The following is a 23,091-nucleotide window of genomic DNA, read 5'->3' as shown; positions in this document are numbered from 1 at the left end:
GGGAGGGACCTGGGAATCTGTATTGTAACCAACTCTGTAGGTGGACCTAGAGCTCTGAAGCTTGAGGCGAGCTAGATGCTTCTAGAATGAACGCATTTAAAATGAAATCCTCCGAGGTCCCCTCCCACTTGGCCAGGCCGGCCCCCTCTTACCTGTCTTCCCTCACCTGTTCACGCGGCGTTCCTCCCTCCCACTTCTTTCAGTGACATCCCCTCTCGCCCCTTCCTCCCGTCCCCCCTCTTCCCGAAGCTCCCCGTGAGAACCTCAGGCCCCCCAGTTCTGTCGGGGTGCTTCTCTCATTGGTGGGCGCTCGGTTCTGGGGCAGTTTGGAAACCTGGTGAGGGTGTATTTTTTTTGGACCCACCCAGACGTCTGGAGGGATTTGGGGAAAGCAAGGGGTCCTGCCAGGATCGGCAGGAGGGGGACGGAACTGGGCTCTAGGGGCGTCTTCCTCCCTGGAGGGTTGGCTGGGAAACCCCCGCGGAGCGTCTCGGAGCAGGGCGGGGAGGTCCTCGGCCCCGGCCCACCTGCGGCTTCCCCCGGGGTTGGCGCGCCGGGTAGGAGCGGGGTCACCCTGCGCATCCCGGGGGCCGCCGGCAGACGGTGGTCCTGGAGTCCCGCGCCCCCCGCGGCAGGGAGGTCTGGTCCCCCCGCCCCTGCGCAGTGCGCACCCCGCTCCCGCCGGGTCCTGCTTCCGCGCTCCGAGGGCCGCAACAGCGAGGGCCGCTCCTCCAAGCGCACGCCGGCCTCCGTCTCCCCGGGGCAGACGGCTTGTCTTCTCGACCTCCCGGGGCCCGGGGTGGCGACGAGCGCGGCGCCGGAGCTGGACCGGCGGCTCTCCTGTACGTCGGTGGGGCGCCGGGCCGAGCTTCGACGGCCGGGCGGGAGCCCGCGGCACTCACCGTGGGCCGGGTGGCTGAGAAGTGGGGACAGTGCTCCTGCGAGCGCCGCGCTCGGCACCGGCTCCGGGGAGGCTTTGGCTGCGCAACCGCTCGCAGCTGCCAGAGCAGACAGCACAGCGCGGGCGCAGCGGCTGCAGGGGCCGGGGGCGGGGCCGGGTCTGCTCGCCCCGCCCCGCCCCGCCGCTCCGGGCTCGCTTCCGCCCCGCCCCCGCCTCCCTTGAGTCCCACCACCGCGCCCCCGCCGCAAGGAGCGCCGGACGAGGATCCCCGCGACCCCCGTGCTCTGCCGGGCACCCCCTCCCCCAAGGGGCGGGGTTCGGGGCTGTCAGTCAACCCACAGGTGGGTGCAGCGCGGGAGCAGGATCTGCTCTGCGTCAGGACCCCCTCCTGGGGGCCCCAGGGAAGCCAGAGTCGCCGAAACGGAACAAGATATGCCCGGGTCCGCAGCGCAGACTTTTCTGGAAAGCCTGCGCAGTCATCTCCGAAGTCGCCCTACCAGCCCAGAGCTGTCCCCAACACAAACATGGAGCGGACCTTGGTCTGGGGACTCCTCCACCGCGGGCCTAATCGCTCTTCTCAGAAGGGACAGTCCGCACCCGGGGCAAGGGGGTGCTGCAGGCACCAACCCGGGATGCCCACAACAATCCTGATCACCTGTTGGGGTGACCGAACCCCATGGCCCATCCTGGGTCGCTTGCTGGGTTGCCCCTCTGGCTGGAACCGCCGTCATGCGCTGGACCCCCTCTAGCGCCATTCGCAGCCCATCCTCGGTGCCCCTCCACCGCACCGTGGTCACCTGGAGAGCTTGTAAAAACAGATTGCTCGGCCCACCCGGGACCTGCTGATTCCCAAAGTCTGGGCTGGGGCCCCATCATCTGAGGCTCCTCCCACCACACTTGGAGAACCCTGGGGGCTGCTCAGAGGTTCTGAACTTGTCAGAGATGCACAGGGTCCCTGTATCCCAGCCCTGCCTTTGGCGGATCCTGCTGGACCCTCAGAGCGCCTTCCCTGCATTTGGCGGATCCTGCTGGACCCTCAGAGCACCTTTTACTTGGGGATCAAGACTGTGGTTTGGATAAGTTTTCACCCCAGAGACTTCGTCTCTAATGGAGGTACTCCAGGCCAGATGGGGAACAGACAGACCTGGAACCCACTTCAGCTCAGACCCAGAGGCAAAAGACAGTTGGCGCTGGGGAGGCCAGGGGTCAGCTGAACTTAGGAGAGGGCCAGAGTCTGGAGGAGCAGGGTTCCAGAACAGAGCTGCATGCTGGGAGGCAGCCCACCTGTGCTTTCTTCACTCCCCAGTCCAGAGGAGACCAGGTGCTTCCCCTCGCCCCAGGATGCGGCCACCACCTGTCTCAATTTCTAGACCCAGACTCACAGCCATGCCATGCGTGCCTGTCTGTGCAGGATAAGACACAGAACCACCTTGTTCGGGGAAGACAGCCCTGCAGAGTGGGAGACAGCACTGAAGGGTGGGTTCTCCTTCTGGAAGTTCTGGCCCTAGGCCCTGCTTCCATCCTGACCCAGCACAGCCAGGCAGATGGGGGAGGGGGTGCTCAGGAAATGCACAATGGCTTGGGACAGATGAGTCAGGTGAGCAGGGGAGGGGCCTGGATCCCATGCCACCAGCTGCCCCTTGGCTTCCTTCCGCAGGGGGTGGGAATGGTTTGGGGGCAGCTAATGTCCTTCCCTGGGGATTTGGCAGGTCCTGAGCCAGGGTCTTGTAGCTGATGCCCCCCACCTCTGCAGTCTTGCATCAGGTTCTGCCAACCTGTTGGAACAAACACCGCCTGGTTGCCATGGTGATCCTAATGGCTTTGGGGTGAAGAGACGAGAGCCTACGAGAGCCTGCAGCTGCTGTAAACAGGAAGTTAGGAGGGGCAGCTGCCAGTGGAGGGGGCCCCTACTCACACCCTCATCCCAAGCTCTGAGGGGAGCTAAGGGGCTGGGGGCCAGCGACGTCACGAAGATGCACCAGCCGCTAAGACTAACACCATGCAGCCTGTCGGGGCAGAGGGCGCCTGGAGGCCTCACCACTCTCTTTTGCAGGTAGGGAAACTGAGGCCCAGAGAGGCCCAGAGAGGGGAAAGGGCTTGTCCAGGGCTACACAGCAACAGGCTGGGTCCCAAAGCCAACTCTGGGCCTCTGTTTCCCCAGGAAAGCATAATCTTCAGGGTCCTTCCCTCCACAAACATTTCCTGGGGAGGGAATGATGGTCCCGTTCATGCCGACCCCTTCATTGTCCCCCAACCTCCTGGGTCAGACTCCTGCCCTGCCACACTCCTCCACTGCCTTGGGCCTCAGTTTCCCTCATTAGTAAAACGGAGATAGCAGCAGCAGAGCCCACCTCTCAGCAGGGGGAGGGGATGGCCTTACCGCGGAGCAAGTGCTGGTTAGAGTCAGCTGCAGCTCCTCCAGTCCACGGGGGATGGGAACTGGAGCCACCATTGCCCAGGACCCTCCAGTGGCCTTGGGAGGGTCTCTTTCCTTCAGGGACTTAGTTTTGGCCTCCGCAGGTTGGAGGTTTAAGCTCATCCTTGTGCGATCCCACAGCCAGTAGAGGACAGGGAGGGACGCCCCTTGCCCTGTGCCTGTGCCCCAGGCCTTGAGCTGAAGGATTTACGTTGGCCCCCTTGCCCCAGGCCCCCCACAGCGGTTCTGAGCTTGACGGGCTGTGAGGGGGCAGCTCGGGGCATGCACAGGAGTTAGGGCACAAGACACCCTGCCTATGGGGATCAGGGCTCGGTGGGTCTTGTGGGGAGGTGGGTTTACTCGTGGAGCTTCCAGCTGGAAAGGGTCTGGAAGACAGGGTGAGTGGCTTTTCCTTCTTAGGGCCAGGAGAAAAGCACCAGGCTCTGGGCAAACACTCTGATGGCTGCTGACGGGCAGGGAGAAGGGGCCTCAGAGGTGAGAGGCATCCTGGTAAGTCCAGGGCACTGCCATCACTTTTAATAATGCATGAAATCACGCCCTATGGTGGCAGCCCTTGGAATTGCAGGCACAGCCTCCTAGCAGTCAGGCTTCTCCCACAGCTCTCTGACCCCCATAGCACCTGTCGGAGGACAATGGCAGGAAAAGCGGGAAGGGAGGTGGATCACAGGGAACTCACAGGCACATAGCCCGGGAATTCGGGTCAGCGTCCCTGCCTGCCCTGGGCTGGAGGACCCTGAGGGACTGCAGGAATCTGTCCCATTACCTGTGCTGTCCTGGGTGGTTCTGCCAGCAGAAGTGGTGGCTCCAGTTGAGAGGGGGTCTGGCCCACATGTGACCCCTTGCCTGGGGCACTTAACCAGAAGCCCAGTGGGGGTCCTGCTGCCAGCATCTGTGCGGGTGGAGCCTGTGCCAGGCTGGGTGCTCTGGGGCCTCAGGCCCGAGGTTTTCGTGGGGCTGGGGGTGGGGACAGAGCAGCAGCCCAGCCAGGGCTCTGCAGGTCTGCGTGAGGCCCAGGCGACCGGCGGCAGAGCTGGGAATGGGTCAGGTGCCTGGCTCCTCCACGCACATCCCTCTGCACACAGGAGGCCGAGGCACTTGTCCTGGCTCTGGGGCCCCTGATTCCTTCCTCAAGGCAAGAAAAAACCCCTTGGGATGGGTCACCTGTAAGAGCAGAGGCTGGGAGGGAAGAACCCAGGCTGGGGCCCTGTAACTTTCTTTTGCTGCTCCCTCATTATTTTCTTCTAAAAGCTCAGATAAAACAGCTTCCTGACTGAGGCCCGAGGCTTTGGGCAAGTGGCAAAGTCCGTAGGGTCTGAGGAACTAAGGGTGGATGGGACCCAGTGCTCTAGCTCCTCTGCCAGGCCCATGGCCTCTGCAGATGGGGTCACAGTAGTCTGGAGGCCTCCAGATGAGCCTCCTGACCACTGAGGCGGGACACCCCCAGGCTCAGCACCAGGGTCGGCTGGGGGCAGATCTGGACCAGCACTCCTTGGGCCCCTCCCTGCTGGAGTTGACTTAGACCAGTTGGAGCCGGCCCAAGTCAGTGCTCGGGGGCCCTCCAACCTGGCAACACGTCGCCATGGCAAGCTCAAACTGGAGGCAGGGCCTGATGTATTGTAGGAGGGCTTTGGGCTGCCTGGTCAGGGAGCAAGGTGGCCTCATGGGGGCGGGCAGGTGTGAGGACACGGTGCTGACTCAGCCAGGACAGTCCAGGGAGGCCGGGGGGACCCCCAGGGACCCAGAGCCCATCCAGGAGCCTATCTGGGCTCCAGGCAGAGTGGTTCCTGGGGAGATAGGCTCCCAGCTTGTCCTACCTGTGGTCAAGTTCTCCTAGAAGCCCCAACGCTGGGTTCCTTGCTCTGCACCCATGTAACAGCCTGGCCCGAGCCAGTCCTGGACACAGTGTCCCAGGGGCCTGGTCAGGGTCTGAGCCAAGGGCTCACAGGCACCTTGGCACCATGAGGACGGCATCCTGGTGCCCCAGGGAGGTCCACCCTGGCGGTGAGAAGGAGGTCCCCATGGGGGGAACCTGCTCCAGTAGGCCAGGGAGGTACAGGCGAGACTCAGGGGACAGGGCCAGGGGTCAGTGCAGGATGTGGGCCCAGCCTTGGCTGCCCACGCCCCAGCCTCAGAGGCACAGACCGGGGGATTCAACCTTGGCTCTAGGGAATGTCACCCTCTGCCACTTGCGGGTCACTGAGCATCTGATGCTGGAAGCCGAGGGAGGAGGCGGCTCCAGCAGCTCCTGGGCCAGCAGCACAGGACCCTGGAATTGGCCAGCGTGGCCCCCCTGACACCGAGCATGAAGCAGCCTGTGCAGACGGAGCAGGAAAAGGACACCCTGCAGGCGGCAGTTAGTGGAAATATTTTAATTAGAGCATTTTTAGATACAGTGGTTAATCTATAGCCCACAATTCCTTACTAATTATTAGGCGCCTCATGCTGGGAACACACGCTCTTCCCTTACAGTAGAAACAGAATCATCGCATTTCATAGTTCTTGTGTTACAAGATTCACATCTTTGTTAAGCCAAGGACTGTGGCACAAAAGGACATTTCATTAGCCGAAGTCACGACAATTTGCTAGAAACACTGATTACTTTAGAATGCTTTAACTAGAAAATATATTGAATTTCCATATATATTAACCATATACATGTATAACTATTACTAAGAGTAGTTCGGTCATTACAAAATAAGACATTCTGGGAGAGGCTACAAATACACAACCCGTTGGATCCCCCGAAGGCCCTCTGTGCCCAACACATTGTGGACATCAAACTGGGAGCTCAGCAGCTCGACACATCCAGCTCAGTGAGCTGGGAAGGCACTGGGGCCTTGAGCCACAGGTGCTGTGGGCTCAGGGGCCCCCAACTTCCACCACGATCCTGTTGCCAGGCCACATGTTTCTCAAGGCGAGCCTTGGCCCTTCCTGACCAGGGGCCCGGGTGACCAGTCCTCCTCGAGCTCCTATGGGGATCATCCTGCCCCTGGGTCTGTGGGCCGGAGCCACAGGTGCAGGGGTCCCCCAGCAAGGGTCTTCAGGGTGGGAGGGCAGGCCGGCTCCAGGCTTCGTTGGGACCCGGAGGCCAAGTACCCGCCTTGGCAGTGCCGGGGTGCAGGACACGGGCCCGGCCCCCTCTGCCACTTCCCGGCTCCATCTTCGGCACCTCCTGCTGAGCCGGGACCCAGGCCCACTCTGACAGCGTCGAGGATGTCAAGGAAGTTTTGCAGCTTCAGCGGCCTCATCTGCGGTGCTTTGAGGAGAGCAGCCTCCTGGCAGAGCAGGATCAGATGCTTCAGGAAAAGGGAAGAGCCTGAGGGGCAGGTGGTGGCCAGTTGCTGCTCTTTCAGGGTGTCCTGGTGCCAGGACCACCTGCGTCTGGCGGGGACACGGGGACGCTGATGCGCGAGCACAGGAGTGGGGGTTGGTGGGAGTTGCGGGGAGGGATGGCGCAGGTGCTACACGTAGAGGCTGGGGCAGCTGCTGAGGCCAGGGCGCTGCTGGGCAAGAGGAGGCCACACGCCTCACCCGCAGGTTGGGCTCCATTGTCAGGGCCCCGCCACCCTCAGCCGCCTGCGATGGCACTGAGGGGGTGAGCTGCTTGAACGGCAGTCCTCCCCGGGCCCGCCTGGCCTGGGTTAGGCATCTTGTCCTCCTGATGGCCCAGGCGGTGCGAGCTTTACAAATGTCTCGATGCCAGTTCCAACCTGACCAGACCAGAACTCTCTAGCACTCTGCAACCCAGAGCACTGGCATCGGGGGGACAGAATACACAACACTATTTACAGAGGATGGGGCCGAGTGGGGGGTGCTGGGCACACGGAGGTCACCTCCTCACTTTTAATGATGATAATGCAACAAAAACCTTTATATAAACAGTTTATTTACTCTAAACAGCAACACAGACAAACGCCATATAAACACAAAGGAAGTGATGCGGAAACGCAACGCTGGCTGACTGTGGATCTGAGGCTCGTAAGCAACACAAGCCGGGCTCTGGGAGAGGAGGCAGTGGGGCGGGGCAGGTCTGATTTTCTGTTTCGTGCAGCCAGCTGAAGGCTAAGTGCAGCTCTAGACGGCGTGAAGCATGCCTGCATCCGCGAGCAAAGGAACTAGCTCCTTGGGACTCATTGAAGTATAAAAGTTTATAATTTTACAGCAGTTGAAATACTGACATCAATATTAAAATAAAAGCAAGTTTTACATAACAATCAAAAATACAAAAGACTGAAGGAAGAGACCCTGTATGAAAAACTGGGCGATTCAGCGAGCCGAGACTGTACCAGTGGCGGAAATGGAAAATGGCGCCCGCCCAACCCTCCCCAGGTGACCAGTAATTGTAGAGAGCAACGTTAGATTTGCAAAAATGTTGTAAACAAGTTCTTGCCACACCAATCCCTTCCTTTTTATGATGCCACAGGTCGCTGCTTATGAGGGAGCAAACTTCTTGGCTTGTGCTCGAACCCTTTTCTCGTATTCCACTCTGTTTTGGCTGAGGAGGTCAAAAGAGAGACATGTTAGAATGTGCGGCCGCTGCCCGAGGGCGCCCAGGAAGCCTGGAGCGCATGAGCGAGGAGGTCTCGGGGGCACCGGTCCTGGGCCAAACTGGGAGAAGGGTGAGCCCTGTGGGTTTGCCGGTCTAGCCAGCGACCAGCAGCTTCTTTCCCCACCTCTGAGGCAGCATCCATCATACCCGTCACTGGAGGAAACATCTCCCAGTACCATCTGCTTCAAAACCAGACACAAACCTCTGGGGGGTTTGCCCTCAGCTCTCAGTACCATGGGAGAAGGTGCGAGCAGCTTACGGCAGCCAGGCAGGACCCCAGCTGGGGCTCTAGGGTGAGAACCACCGCTGATAAAAGGGGCCAATGTGCATCGCCCCGAGAGGAGATATTTGCAGACAGGGTTCCTGGACACCCAGTGCTGGGGCTGGTCAGTGACCCTCACGAAGGTGTGCAAAGCCCCCGCTAAGAAAGTCAGGGGTCTCTCCAAGCTGTGCTGTGCAACCAGCGAGGCCCCTCAGAGTGCAGCCCACGGCCTGAGGCCCAGCTGTAACCACAGCCCAGGCACAGGGTGGCAGAAGCTCCTCAGCTGCACCATGGCGCCGACGGCTCCAGTGCCCAGGACCCTGCCTGTGGCCTCCCTGGGGAACGGCTGCAGTGCCAGCAGCGGGAGAGGCAGAGCTGCTGGTGCGGCCCTGTGCTGGCCCAGCGCCAAGGAGGCTGGTGTGGCCCTGAGAGCTGGAGAGTGAGGTCACGGGACCAGCGCCTACAGTGGTCTGAGCACACCCACCCCCGGCCCCTAACCTTCGACCCTGGCTCCCAGTGTTGTGTCAAGCCCAGGCCACCACAGCCCCAGGGCGGAGGCAGTGGCCGGGGAGCTTTGGAAGGAGTGGGCGGAACAGCCAAGTCCAGCTCCGCCACTGACCAAGTGAAGGCCGGGACGGGGCTGCAGGCACCTGCCAGTGTAGGATGTGCCCTGTGACCTGTGGGAATACAGGCAGACCCCACCAGCCTGGGCCAGCACCGACCACAAAACCAGAAGAGCCTCGGTGCCTGACGGTGCAGAGCAGTGTCCCATGGTACCTCGGCCACACGCCGCTGCCACCAACACAGAGAACCCAGGCAACCCCGGCTCTGCTCTATGAGCAGCAAGGAGACATCTCGGGCTTGAGGGCCACACGCCTCTGTCGCAAGGACTCAGCTCAAACGAGTACCCCAGTGGCCTTATTTACAAAGGGTGCAGGGCCAACGGGGCGCGGCAGTGAAAGCACACAGCGCCCAGCTTGAGGTCAGGGCAGGAGTCGCTGACGCTCCACTCAAGCCACTGAGCAATGCCCCCTGGCGGGAAGCCCCAGGGAAAAGGCCAGATTGAAGTCCGGAGGGGGTGGGCCAGGGGGCTCTGGGACCTTGGCCCTGCCGGGGGGTTCTTCTGCCCTTAGACAACACTGGGCTGGGCCCAGAGACCTGAGCCATCTTGGGAAGAGAAATACCTCTCCTGCAACGTGGTGCTTCTCTCAGGTGGACTCGCAACAGCTGGGGTGCCGGCTGCTCAGAGCAGCCCCAGGACAGTCTCAGCCTCTGCTTTACCCTCCACCTCCCACTCCAGATGCCCTCCAGGAAGGAACAGGCTCCTGCCTGGCCTCTCCCGAGGGCCAGCCCCTTGGGTCCCAGGCCACTGGGGCACCTGGGCACTGTTCTCAGAAAATGCTACTCTCCATTCCCCAATTCCCCTCAGGTGTGGGCCTGGGTTTCTGAACATGGGCAGATGGAGCAATGGGCGTCAGAGCCCCAGACTAGCTTAAGGCCCCGTCCAGACCAGCCCGGGGAGGACCACAGGCTCACACGCCACGTTTAACCACTGCTCACCCCAATTACGTCATACCAGGCCTCCTCCCTCATCACGGAGAGTGGACGCAAGACCCACGTGCCATGCGGGGAAGGGCCAGGCATGGAGTGGACGCCTGGCACTGGGGGGTGGGGGGGTAGGGATCACAGCAGCTGGGTGGCCAAGAGCAACCTGATCATCACGCCCCCACTGACCGCCCCCATTGGAGGCACCACACCCAGGCGGGACCAGGAAGAGGGGCTGGAGATGGGGAGAGCAGCAGGAGGGCCAAGGTGGAAGGTCTGGGGTCCCTGGTTGAGCTGGGTTGTTGGACATCCCTCCCTCAGGGCCCCACTCAGGGGGATGTTCCCTCTGAGCTGGACCAGAGTCCCAGGGCCGGCCCGGCCACAGCTCAGACACAAAGTGGCCAACACCTGAGCTCGGCTTCCTGACACCCACCCCCCCGCGGGTCACCTGTTTCTGCACACGCAGATCCCTTGGCTGCAGGACAGCCCGGCTGCCGTGTCTCACCCCCCCTACCGCTGCCTCCCGGCCAGGCTGTCAGCGGCAGCCTAGACCAGACTTCAGGGAGGCCAAGAAGAAGTTGCAGCAAACGGGGCTGGATTGCTACTAACCAGTAGATCGTGTAGGCCTCTGCTTGAGCTGGGTCTTGGATATTTGGTTCATTTAGAAGTTCCTGTATTCCTAATAAGATCTGTGTAAGAGACAAAACAAACAGAGCAAGATGAGAGGCCAGCGGGCTGAAAGGCAAACTTTCCCGGGATGGAGGACCACTGGCCCTCGGGCCCTGAAGGGTGGAGGGAGCTCGCACTCCATACCTGCTTAATCGTGATGGCCGGCCTCCAGTCCTTGTCCTCCTCCAGGATGGACAGGCACACTGTGCCTGAGGGGTACACGTTCGGATGAAATAACGGCGGTTCAAACTTGCCTGGAGCAAAGGGAATGAAAGAAACATGTTTCTGGTGGCAGGTATCTTCCTACCAAGTAATGTCCTGCCCCGACGGGGCCTCTCCCCCTACACTGGGGCACCCGGCTGGTCACCAGGCACCTGGCCAAGAACTACTTAGAAAAACGAAACTGGCCCTGAGGTGGGAGGAGTAAGCAGCCACCTTCCTGACAGACTCAGAGGGGAAGCCACGTGCTCCCAGGACGCCACCCGGGGTACTGGCATTCAGAGCACAGAGCCCCAGATGGCTGCCCCCATGTCCTCCCAGCCGGGCTGCGGCCCGACTCAGGAAAATGGGAAGGGGCCACTGCAGCAGGTGAGGAGGGTCCTGCGGGAAGGCCAAGGGCAGAAACTCAGAGGCCCTTCCAAACAAGTGGCCATTTTCAAAGCAGATCATCCTGCTTCAAAACAGAGACTTTTATGACCCCACATTCTTCCTTCAAAAATAAAATAACACAAAGCAAAAAAAGTTAATTTTCTTTTTAAAAAATAAAAATAAGAAAGAATACATGTAGGAAATTTGAAAACATAAAAGAGCAGAGAGCAGCAGGGACTTCCCTGATGGTCCAGTGGTTAGGACTCTGTGCTTCCACTGCAGGAGACGTAGGTTCAATCCCTGGTTGGGGAACTAAGATTCTGCATGCCTTGTGACATGGACAAAAATAATAAAGGAAAAAAAAAAAGGTAGGAAAAAATTGCCATTATGAGCCCCACCCAGGGTCCGTTAACTCACCTAACGTGTGTTTTTCTCTCATCTGGGCGCTTTCGCCCTTTCTCTTGATTTTTAAAACATTATTTAATTATACCCAGAAAAGTTCAGCTAGTACACTTGATGAATTACCAAAAATGAACACACCCACTCATACCAACAGCTTCCAGAAAACTCCCTCCCTCACCTGCCTCATTATCCCAACTTGTACACCCGCCCCGCCCCCAGACCAGGACTCGCGGCTCTACACCCAGGGGTCAGTTTGCACCTTGCTGCCACACAGGCCTCGCTGGGAGAAGCTGCCCATGGACTAGCCCACCCCACCGTAGGTGCACATCTGAGCTACTACGACTGAAGCTGCAAACATTCCTGAACGTGAATTCTAGTGCACACAATGTGAAAATGCGGGGTTTTAAGGTGTCCATGTTGAACTTGAGTAGATACTGCTCATTTCCACAGCAGCTGTATCAACTTACATGCCGCCAGCAGGGTCTGCATGTTCCCACGCTTTGTGACTTTGCCAGCCCCTGGTGGTGTCAGCCATGGAATTCAGCCACCCTGATGACAGTGGCTGCCTCTCATGGTTCTGATTTGCATTTTCCTTTCACTCCCTGCGACGCACTTGCTGCTTCTTTGGAGAAGCTCTTCTTTAAACCTCTCACACGCTTTTCTTGTTGACTTGCAGATGCTCTTTATATACGCAGGACACAGGCCCTTTGTTATTTGTCTCCCAGCACCCCTCAGCCCCTCACCCCCATCTCAGGTGACTGGCTGCCTTCCCTCTGCACCAGGTCACCCTCCTGACTCCTAACACTGCCATCACATGGACTGCTGACCTCCACAAACGGAACCTGGTCCAGCTCCTTGGCATCTGGGAGACTCACTCATGTCATGAACACTCACAGACTCTTCCTTCTCTCTGCTGCAGACTGTCCCACTGTTCATCTGTCCATTCTACTGTGAACAGACACCGGCACTGCCCCCAGCTTTTTCCAGACACATGCCGCCCAGGCCTTTCGGTGTGCACACTTGCACTGGGTCTCTCCTCAGTGAACAGCCGGTCCCAGGGCAGGTGTTAAGTGTAGCCTCAGTAGACAAACCGAGAGCTTTCCGAGGGAAGTGCTCTCTAGAGCTGGGCCCCTCGCTCCCCACTGCCTGCCTGTTCCTGCTGGGTTGTCACTTGCAGTGTCTGGTGATGAGGTCAGGCACCTTCCGCTGTGCCCACTGGCTGGGTGGAGAGCCTCTTTTGGGAAGGGCCTGAGCTAATGGCAGTTTGCCCTTTCTCACTGAAGTGCAAACGCTCTTGACGTATTTGGAACGAGAACTGACAAACACATCCCATCTCTCTCCTCACTCTCACTGGTGTCTCCTGATGAGGAGATGGTCTTGATTTAAATGCAGTCCAGCTCATCCTTTCTCTCCTTATGGTTAAAGTGCTCTCAGCCTGCCCACGTGATGGAGAGGTCCTCCCGTCTCCTCCACAGCTGTACTTCCCACCGGGCACCAAGATCCACAGGAGAGCGAGCTCTCCTTCCACTGGGCCCCCCATGCCTCCCAGAGTTGCTTCTGTCATCAGCCAAGCTTGTATACGGCTGGCCTCTCTGGACTCTGCCTTGCAGGCCTGTGTCTCAGTGTCCCTGCAGCAGATCTCAGCCCGCTTTCCATCTTGCCGTCCTACAGGTCTGGGTGCTCTCCTCACCCAAGCGGCCTCAGCCTAGGCCTCACAATCTCCCCCCACAGATCTCCAAGGGCATGGCTGTTCTCAGCACCCTGCATTTCCTGCATTTTAGAGTCCGCGTGACAGTTTCCAAAAAAGTCTGCTTGTGTTGTGACTGGGATCACACTGAACCTGCAGAAGAGCTGGGAGAGAACAGGCACATGCACTCAGTCTTCCAAGCTGTGCACACGGCCTGCCCTGCCAGGGATCAAGGCTGCCCCTGATCCTTGCAGAAACATCTGATCATTTTCAGCGGAGAGATCTTTTTTTTTTGGCCACGCTTTGGGGCTTGTGGGATCTTAGTTCCCCGACTAGGGATTGAAACCACGCCCTTGGCAGTGAAAGCTGGACCAGAGAATTCCCTTTTAAATTTATATTTATTATTTTTTTGGCTACACTGGGTCTTAGTTGCAGTACGTGGGATCTTTGTTGGGCATGCAAGATACTCCGTTGCAGCGTGCAGGCTTCTCTCTAGTTGTGGTGTGCAGGTTTTCTCTCTCTAGCTGTGGCACGCGGGCTCCAGAGGGCGTAGGTTCTGTAGTTTGCGGCACGCAGGCTCAGTAGTTGTGGTGCGCGGGCTTAGCTGCCCCACGGCATGTGGGATCTTAGTTCCCTGACCAGAGATCAAACCCATGTCCCCTGCATTGGAATGCGGATTCTTTACCACTGGACCACCAGGGAAGTCCCCCCCTTTATTTATTTTTTTCTTTTCTATACGTGGGCCTCTCACTGCTGTGGCCTCTCCCGTTGCAGAGCACAGGCTCTGGACACGCAGGCTCAGCGGCCATGGCTCACGGGCCCAGCCGCTCCGTGGCACGTGGGATCTTCCCGGACCGGGGCACGAACCCGTGTCCCCTGCAACCGCAGGTGGACTCTCAACCACTGCGCCACCAGGGAAGCCCCCCCCTTTTAAATTAAATAAAAAATTTTGTGAATTAGTCTTTTATTCAGCAATCTTAGACTCAGGGAAAGATTGTCTGCAGTCTTGTCTTCCAGTTCTTCTGCTGGGATTTCTTTTTCTTGTCGGGCTCTATCTTCTTGGAATTCCAATACAATGTAGAATAGAAGTGATGAACGTAGCTACAATGTCTCATTTCTTGATTAAAGATATTCTTTTTAAATTTTTGGGGGGCAGCATTGGATCTTTGTTGCTGGCATGGGTTTTCTCTAGTTGCGGCGAGAGGGGGCTACTCTTTCATTGCAGTGTGCGGGCTTCTCATTGCGGTGGCTTCTCTTGTTGCGGAGCATGGGCTCCAGGCACGTAGGCTCCAGAGTGTAGGCTCAGTAGTTGTGGCACATGGGCTTAGATGCTCCACAGCATGTGGAATCTTTCCAGACCAGGGATCAAACCCATGTCCCCTGCATTGGCAGGTGGTTCTTCACCACTGCGCCACCAGGGAAGTCCCTGATTAAAGACATTCTTTAAGGTAATACCTGCACGTGGCAAAAAAATTCAAACAGCAAAGAACCACCCCAAATGAAATAAGTCTCCATCCCAGTAGTTAACTGTTAGTTTTAGAAATTCTTCTGGTTGTGCCTTTATAACAGACATCTTGAATTACTGACCAGCAGAGTGAACGCTAACAGTCTTGGTGCTGGGGGCACTCTTCACATGCTGGGGCATGCGTTAAAACACCCAATTAACCAGACACAGATAGCATTTGCTCATTTCCAGCTACAAAAGGGGAGGGACCTGGGGTCCCTTCTGAGTTTTGCTGAAATGTGTTCTGATGGTCTGGCCACTGCACTATCTCAGATGCAGCCCTGGCTCTTTCTTCCTGCCGCTTTCTCTGGAGACTTCAGCACGCTATCCACCCAGGGTGCACACGCTGCACCACATAAGTATCAAATTCTAACAGGCAACAAAACCCTCTGTGGGGTGAGGCTCTGGACCGCTGTCCTTCTGCATGTCTACCCCATCCAGGGCTGGAACTTGGTGGCACTAAGGGCCCACCTCTCAGTGATGAGAGCTGGGATTCTGGGTCTGAGACTGGGCCTATTATGTGCACCTCTAGCCACTGGGGGTACAAACAGACTCAAATCCACAGCCAGCCCCAGGGATCAGAGTCCCTGGAGCCACCCCAGGAGCAGAGCAGGACATAATTGAAGCTCCACAGGCCCAAGCTCTCTGAAGGAACAGGCAGAAGCCGACCGACTTTTGAGGACTGCGTTCTACTTACATTTCGGAGGTGAGGATGGATAATCGTCTTTGAACAGCATCCGTAGTTTAAACAAGCCTCCTTCCCACGGAGTCTGTTGGGAAATAAAACTGTGATCAGGTGTGCTGCGGGTCTCTGCGGCGGGCTGGGCCCAGGAAGGGCAAGAAGCTTGCTCCAGCTGCACCCCAGGATGGTGAGGGCCCCCCAGAGGCAGCTCCTAATGGCTCACAGCCCACTAGCAGGACTGTTGGGGCCTCCATGACCCCCGAGTTGGAAAGGGCCTTCCCTGGAGAGACAGGAGGCCCTGGGGGGCTCCCGCCGACACTGAGTGGGTACAGTGAAGACTTGGCGGCTCTGTGAGGCTCCTCCCTCAGGTCCCATGGGTCCCTGGGCACCCTCCCGGTTCCACGGCCCAACACCCCTCCCCACCCGCCACCCCCAGGCCTACTGCTGTATGCTTACAACCAACCATGGGTAGGAGAAAATGGAGACGATGAAGCCCTGTCATCACCCAGACACCTCAGGAGTCTCCTCCTTCCTTCCAGTTCACCCAAGAAGAGACCCTCCCTCCCAAATGCTTCCAACGTGCCAGTCCTAACGGACCCAGGCACACTCAGGTGAGCGGAGGAGGCAGCACCGTGGCCCATGAGTGCAGGACATGTGGGGCCCCACATGCCTGTCTTAGGTGGCTGATGCCGGGCCTCTGTGTCTAAGGATCTGCAGGTGTCCCAGGCTCAAGACCCACACCCCCTGTGCCCCAGAGCACCACCATGTCCGGGCTGCTTCAACCTCAGCCCCCTCCACCCCCTCCAGGGCTCCTCCTGCTCCTGGGACGTGGCAGGGGGGCTGCATGACGCCACCCCTCCCCATCTGCTAGAGCCCAGCTTCTTTCTGAATTAAGACTGCCCGGAGGGCCACATGTCACCCTAACCTTGTCCCCCTGGCCAGGGGATGGGACCACGGCCCGCGTGACCATCACAATCATCACACACACTTGAACCTGAGTCCTTCTGAAGGGGGGCAGCCCCTCTTACCCCCTTCTTCCCGGGAATGGCGCACTCCCAGTTCATGAGGTTCATCGTGCCGTCGGGATTTTTTGTTGGGACGGCCACAAAACCCTGAGAGAAAACAACACAGGGCACATCAGCGCCGTGGCAGCCAGTTCCCTGCTCCCGGGATAAACCCGCCAGCATCAGCCCAGAGGCCAAATGGCTGACCCGCAGGGACCTGACGTTCTTGTCAAGGGGAAACCATCACCCTGCCACACGCAGAAGTAAAGCTTTCCTTACAAACGGGTGGTCTTTTCTCCAAGCTTTCCTCTCCTGGGCGAGTCTGCTGAGAGCGATCCCCGACATGTTTGCGTCCCTAGAAGAGACGGGCAGAGTGTGCGATGAGCACCGGCAGCTGTGGGCCCTCTGCCCCCTCACCCCGTGCCCAGCCCAGCCCAACAGACTCGCTTCCAAGAAGCAGGGAAACCAAGGTTCCTGCCCGGCCCCACACGCCGCTCTGGACAAGCTGTCACGGCTCCCCCCACCCCAGCCTCCCAGCCTCCTGGTGCAGGCAGCTCACCAGGGAACAGGGAGCGGGTCTCCCATCCCCAGGCCCCCATGGCATACGCTGTGACCTGCATTTCATGGTGACACAGAGCTCCAGAGAAGCAAAGTCCCAGGCCCAGGTCACATAGCTGCCAGGTGCTGCATGGGGAGGGGCGCCGTGCACTCGCAGCAGCCACCTGCCCACTAGCCCTGCCCTCTTTCTCCTGTGCACCTGCTGGAGTGACAGGGACCCCAATTCCACCAGACTCCATAGCAGAGGCAGGGACAAGATGGGGATGTCCAGAGCGCAGGCCCAAGACCTGGGAGGGGCAGTCTCTGAGCACTCCCCTTTCCCGGTGCAGGGACATGGGGGTGCTGGCAGGCCTCCGGCCCAGAATCGGGGGCTCAGAATCTAGACTCATGCCCGGCCAGGAGGAGAGCCCTGGTCCTGGAAGGCAACCAAGAGGAAGGTAGCCCTGGGCAGAGAGCAGTTTAACCATGCAAGGGGTGGGGGCTGCACAAGTCCAGAGGCAGCACCCCCCCTCCCACCAGCATCCAACAGACCCACCTGTCACCAGGCCTGGGGGCTCGGGCCTTCCCTGGCCCCTGCCACTTTCTCATCCTACAGCCCCACCCTAGGACCCGCTGCCACTCCACCTGTTGTGAGTGGGCCAAGACCTGTCTCCCAGTGACTTTGGGAAAGTCAACAAAAGGGGGAGCAGGCCCTGCAGCCAAGCTACGCAAACTCCTGGTCTCTCCTGAATATCGGCTCCCCTGCACCTCTGGACCACAGACCCTCAGGGCTTGGCGGCATCAGCCACTCAGATTCATTGCCCAGAGCTGTCAGCCCATCTCCCAGGTGCTGCTAATGCAGCACGCAGACCAGACCAGACCAGGCATGTGGCACTCTATCGTAACCCCTGCTGCCCTCGGCCTCCTTCTGCCCACAAGAACGCGACCCTTAGGGACTTCCCTGATGATCCAGTGGTTAAGAATCTGCCTTCCAATGCACAGGACGCGGGTTCGATCCCTGATGGGGGAACTAAGGTCCCACATGCCGCGGGGCAACTAAGCCCACACGCCGCAACTAAGACCCGAAAACTTGCTGAAGAATTTGATCCCAAGTGTGTTTGCTGGTCTTCAGAGTCCATGGGAACATTAAAGATACCCTGAATCAAGTATTTCCATTAAGCAAGACTTTAACAAGACCGAAGAGAGTGTATCCTACACGTGCATGGCCGGTGGCTTGTCCCCACCCTGCAGGCTTGCACTGGAGGGCCCGGGGACAGGCCCCCTCTGCACCTCTGGCAGGGAAGAGGTCCAGCACCTCGAGTTCCCTAGGACAACACGGGGCACCCTCCGCAACCACAACACAGCTCTCAACCAGGCACAGAAGAACAAACTTCTGCCAAAGACAGAACTGGAAACCAGCCGTGCTTCCCAGCTGTGCCGGCCCTGACCCAGAGTTGGGGACCACCAAGCCCGTTTTAGACCTGAGAAGGGAAGATCAGAAGTAACCTGCCCACTGAGGGAGAAGCCTCAACTCAAACCCAGGGGGTCTTCCCACTTCCGGCAGGAGGGCTGCTCCTCTCTGCAGCCCCTGCCTCATACTCACTCCTGCAGCCCCCTCCCTTGGCTAAGGCTGACCCCCAAGTGCTCCAGCAATCCAAATCAAAACCTTGTTGCAGCATCTGCTGGGACACTCTGCCCCCAGGCCTCAGACAACACAAACACGCCCACGTTCCTGCAGGAGAGGTGGAGTCAGGTCAACAATGCAACAGCAGACCAGCCGATCAGTGGGGCCCTGGGCGGCTACCTCACTGGGTGCTGGTTACAAGGGCACGTCCCCAGGCCCAGTGGCCCAATGGAGCCAGGAACTCTGCGGGGATCTGGCTCTTGGACGACTCCCCAAGAAGTAAGCATAGCTGGGGGGGGAGGGTGGGTTTGGGATGGCCACCGCAGCCTCCAGCATCACCCACGAGCCCAGGTCTCAGGAAGTGGGGTGAGTTACTGCAAAACACCAGAGCAACGGGATGTGGTGTGTCATCAAGAAACACATATACTCATGTCATCATGAAAAAAAGCGAGGGTCAAAAATCAAAGCCCGGGTTTCCCTGGTGACACAGTGGTTAAGAATCCGCCTGCCAATGCAGGGGACATGGGTTCGAGCCCTGGTCGAGCACGTGCTGTGGAGCAACTAAGCCCCTGCACCACAACTACTGAGCCTGCACTCTAGAGCCCGTGCTCCACAAGAGAAGCCACCACAATGAAAAGCCCACACACGGCAACGAAGAGTAGCCCCAGCTCGCCACAACTAGAGAAAGCCCGCGTGCAGCAACGAAGACCCAACACAGACAAAAATAAATAAATTTATATAAAAAAATCAAAGCCCCCCACTCAGCAGGCATGGTGACAGGAGTTGTTGCCCTGGCAGCACTCTGACCCAAGCACACCTTCTAAAAGGCTATAAACTTGCCCAACCTCAAGATTAAGTCCAAGACAAGTAACACCAGGCCTGCACCCAAAACACAATTTCTCTTTGCCACCCCCAACCCCAGAGCTCTGGTCTGCCCGCTTCCTCCCCATCCGTGGACCCGACCGTCAGTAACACGTCTAGGATCTCCTTCCCTGGATGGCACACCTCTATCTGCTATTTTCATTCATTCATGCAACATAAATTGAGGAATGGTATGAGTGTCGCTGCCCGGACGGCTGACATGGGGAGAAGTGCTAGGTGCCAGGAGACACAAAGCAGGACGACTACGAGACGGGCGGCACCTGGGTCCTAATGGTGGTCAGGTGGCTGCCTGGACACAGCCTGCAGCAATGGGCTCAGTGCAGGAACATAAGAAAGAGCCGGAAAGGTGGGCACTGGTCCTGAGGGCCTGGGATTGCTTGAGGGAGGCAGGGAGATGCAGCGGATCAGGGCACAGGAGAGCGCCAGCCGCTTTTGTCTTTAAGACTCTCTTGTCGGAGGCTAGGGCAGTAACCCCAAAGTCTGTAAAACTGTAACACCTTCATTCCTGAGACTTTTTCAAACCCTTCAAATGGCTCTTCTAAATAGGGCTCAACCCCACCTCATCCCCAGGGCTGGTGGGAACGACCCCCCCCCACGGGGCTTGAGGGATGTGGAGGATGTCCACAGCAAGCCCCTCACCAGCCAGGGCAGAGCACGCAGCATAGGCTGGCGGCCACCTCTGAACTAATGAACGCAGAAGTTCAGCAGCAGAAGACAAGCAGCTGGCGTGAGGTTCCCGAGTCTGCGCTCGGCCAGGCATCAAGACTGGTTTCTGGAGCCCCAGGGCAGCACTCTGGACACCGAGGATCCGTGGATTCCGGAATGGGCAAGCCAGTACTCGGGCGGCTCTGGAGGGGCAGGGCTGGGCCAGGACGCAGGAGAGGCCAGCAGGGCAATCCTGAGCACCGCCTGTATGCTGACCGCATGCCAGGACCCTGCCACAGGCCACCTCTTCTGCTGACAACGGACAAAGCTGCCTCTGCAGGCCCTGTCCAAGCACCAGCTGTGGTTGTCTCAGGTGCAAAAGGTAACGGGGGGGGGGTCCCCACAGGAGTTCCTGCAGCCCCTTCCTTAGGGGTGCCAATGAACCAGAGTGGGAACCAAAAAGACCGCTTCCACCACCAGGGCAAACAGCCACAGGTGCACACCTGCACTGTCCCAAGCAGAGACCTGGCCTCCTGCTCCCCAGGAGAAAGCAGCCAATTTGGTACATTTTAATTACAACATGGAGCCACTACTTCAGAATCGCACTTAGAATCGAATCTGCCTTCCCCAAATGACAGAGAGGCACTTAAGGAGCAGTTAAGTGTTACTAGACACTTTAAAACAGCAAAATCATAAGATATGAAAATAAGATATCTATGAACTGCTAAACACAGCCTGCAGGGGAGGACTCGGGTTCTCCAGGGAGACCCTGGAAATCTGCCGTCACCTTCTTCCAGATCGGGCTGTACTTGAACCCGCTCTTCTAGTTGACAGGAGACTTCAGAGCCACTTACTGGCTGCATATGTGGGCGAGTGGATTCTACCACCCTCAACCTTCTCACCTGTAAAATGGACAATAGCACTGTGACCCCACAGGTTGGCCGGGGATGAAACTGATAAAGGATCAGCAGCCCCGGATGGGTTTTTTTCACCCAAAGTAAACTCCCCAGGGGAAGGCACTGGCTTCACCTGATGCAGGCACCCTGCACTCAGGAGACACTCCAGACCAGGCGCAGTTCCCTGTTCTTTCCTGACATTACTTCCCAGGACCCCAAGCCGTTTCTGAAGCAAGGCCCCAAACCCCCAGCAAGATTCACCAGACAAAGGTGCAACAAGATACGAAATTCACGCCTAAACCACCCGAAAGGCCATAAACAAGTCAGGACAAACTTGGGATCCATCTCTCTTTTCTGTTGGGTAGGTTTTCTATCCAAACGCACGGTTTCCTTAAGAACAAGAAACATTTACGACTACAGGCTTTAAAAGGAGATCAACAAAAGCCAGTTCCGCAAACACAGAACAGTAACTTTGCTAACCGAAGAACTAAGCTTATTTCCAAATCATACAAACCAGACCAGTTAATTCCGTGATTTAGGAGCAGGTGTTGTCGTCGTTACCATGATCCCAGCTAATCATCGCCTCGCCTTCCTCCTACTCGCCTAACTACCAGTTCCAGCCTCCATGCAATTGGTACAAAGCAGTCTTGGGAGGAAATCTCCCCGTTAAGGGGAGCGCTAACACTCAGTGTCCCACCAACTGGGAGCGGAGCTCCGGAGGCGCAAGAGCTCGGACTTGTTTTCATTTCTAGGCATCACACGCCACCCCCCCAAACGCGCCCGCGCTTCTGCAGCGCGCGGCTTTGCACTCTTTGTGCGGTGCGTCCTCTCCCGGGCTAGAACGCGCCACAGGTTCGCGCGCACACCTTGACCCCGGAAACGCTCCGCCTTGGCGGAGGGCTCGGCGCTCCTGTCACCGCGGCCCGAGCGGCGGGCGCCGTCTGCGGCCCCGGACGCGACTCGCGCGCTGCGAACCGCCCGAGCGCGCGCCCGAGCGAACGTCCCCCGCCCCCCCGGGCTGCGACGGGCCGGGGCTCGGGCCGCGGGCCGGTATACCCAGCGGGTCGGCCCCCGCCACGGCGTCAGCAGCCCGGGGCGGGCCGGTTCCCGGGAGCGGGCCGGGCCGCGGGTGTAGGGCGCCCGCCCGGCCGGGCCCGACAGCGCCGGAGGCCGCGGCCCGCCGAGGCCTGGCCCCCGGCCCGTCCGCCCCGCGCGCTCACCTCGGGCGGCCGCGGCCCGGCGAGCGAGGCGGACGAGGCGGCGGCGGCGGCGCTCCCTTTGTCTCGGGACTTCCCTCCCGAGCCCGCTCCGCGCGCAGCCCGAGCGCTCGAGGACCCCGGAGCGGGCGGGGCGGGGCGGGGCCTGCGAGGCCTGCCCACCGCGCGCCTGCCCCGCAACCCGCCGCTGCCGCCGCCCGCCCCGCGCCGCCCGCTAGGCCGTTCGCCGCCCACCGCCCGCGTTCCGCCGCCGCGCGCCCGCGCCCCGGGCCCGGCCCGGGAGCCCGGCCCGGGGGCGGCTTTCCAGTCAGGCGGCGCCCTGGACACCTGCTCTCTTAAAGGAGCCGCGTCCCCGATGTGAGGGAGCGTCTGCAAACTCCCCTTCGCGGGGCACGCGTCCACCCGAGGACACACCGGCGAGCGGCGGGGTAACGGGGAGGCCGAGATCTCCAAGGGCTCCCCGGATGCCCCGCGGGCACCTCCCCGGGCACGGCTCCCAGAGGTCTCCTTGAGGCTAGGATCCGGGGCAGGGGAGCAAAGACTACTGAGGCCTAGGGATCCCCAAAGCGTCGCAGCAAGGTGACGATCCCTCGAGTACGGCACACTGTGAAGCCCCTTGCAATTGGCCAGTTCGGGACTCTGGGCGGGGCGTTTGTCGAATCTGCCCAATGAGCAGACCCCATACAAAAGGCCGAGTGCTGGCCCGACCGACGGAAGGAGAAGTGCGGACGCTCCCTAACCCGGGGGCTGGCACTGGGGGGAGGGGCGTCGGGGCTGGGAGCAGGTGGGGGAGGGGAAAGGAGGCTGGCCGAATCACGGCCAAGTCTCTGCCGTCCCGGTCTCGGGTCCACCCTGAACCTGTGTGCAAACGCGGGTCCTTCCCGACCACGCTGGGCGCCTCCCCGTCGGGCGGCCCCTGACCCCCGCTCCCCCGCTCGCGGTGGGAGAGGGCGCTTTCCAAGGTCAGGCCGCCCCGCCCTTGGGCGCTTTGGGATCAGGTGGCGAGAGGTGTCCCGGGCCCCGACCCGGGCCGCGCGGCCGGTGCAGGGCTCCTGGCGGC

At 59.3% G+C, this 23,091-nt stretch overlaps 1 protein-coding gene across 2 annotated transcripts; it reads right to left on the bottom strand.

The window, feature by feature from the left end:
- Window positions 1-7,203: 7,203 nt before the first annotated feature.
- UBE2I (ubiquitin conjugating enzyme E2 I) lies at window positions 7,204-22,151 on the bottom strand. Of its 2 annotated transcripts, none has more exons than XM_060122292.1 (7): window positions 22,035-22,151; window positions 16,510-16,585; window positions 16,255-16,338; window positions 15,242-15,314; window positions 10,508-10,617; window positions 10,304-10,383; window positions 7,204-7,833 (listed from the first exon to the last, which is right to left on the bottom strand). In XM_060122292.1, the coding sequence occupies exons 2-7, from the start codon at window positions 16,573-16,575 to the stop codon at window positions 7,770-7,772; spliced, it is 477 nt and encodes a 158-aa protein (XP_059978275.1). In that variant the 5' UTR covers window positions 16,576-16,585; window positions 22,035-22,151; the 3' UTR covers window positions 7,204-7,769. The 2 variants fall into 2 exon arrangements, with proteins under 2 accessions (XP_059978275.1, XP_059978276.1); XM_060122293.1 differs by lacking the exon at window positions 22,035-22,151 and adding an exon at window positions 21,681-21,808.
- Between the last annotated feature and the right edge of the window lie 940 nt (window positions 22,152-23,091).

This window comes from Lagenorhynchus albirostris, chromosome 15 (assembly GCF_949774975.1).
Source record: "Lagenorhynchus albirostris chromosome 15, mLagAlb1.1, whole genome shotgun sequence".
Classification (NCBI taxonomy): domain Eukaryota; kingdom Metazoa; phylum Chordata; class Mammalia; order Artiodactyla; family Delphinidae; genus Lagenorhynchus; species Lagenorhynchus albirostris.
This window is presented reverse-complemented; position numbering and strand designations above follow the sequence as displayed.

Bases quoted from the DNA above. Each gene is read 5' to 3' on its own strand.
- UBE2I (XM_060122292.1), bottom strand. From the start codon at position 16,575: ATGTCGGGGATCGCTCTCAGCAGACTCGCCCAGGAGAGGAAAGCTTGG. The intron at 16,339-16,509 runs GTAAGGAAAGCT...GTTTTCTCTCAG, and splicing joins GGAGAAAAGACCACCCGTTT to GGTTTTGTGGCCGTCCCAAC. The intron at 15,315-16,254 runs GTAAGAGGGGCT...ATTTCCCAACAG, and splicing joins CCATTCCCGGGAAGAAGGGG to ACTCCGTGGGAAGGAGGCTT.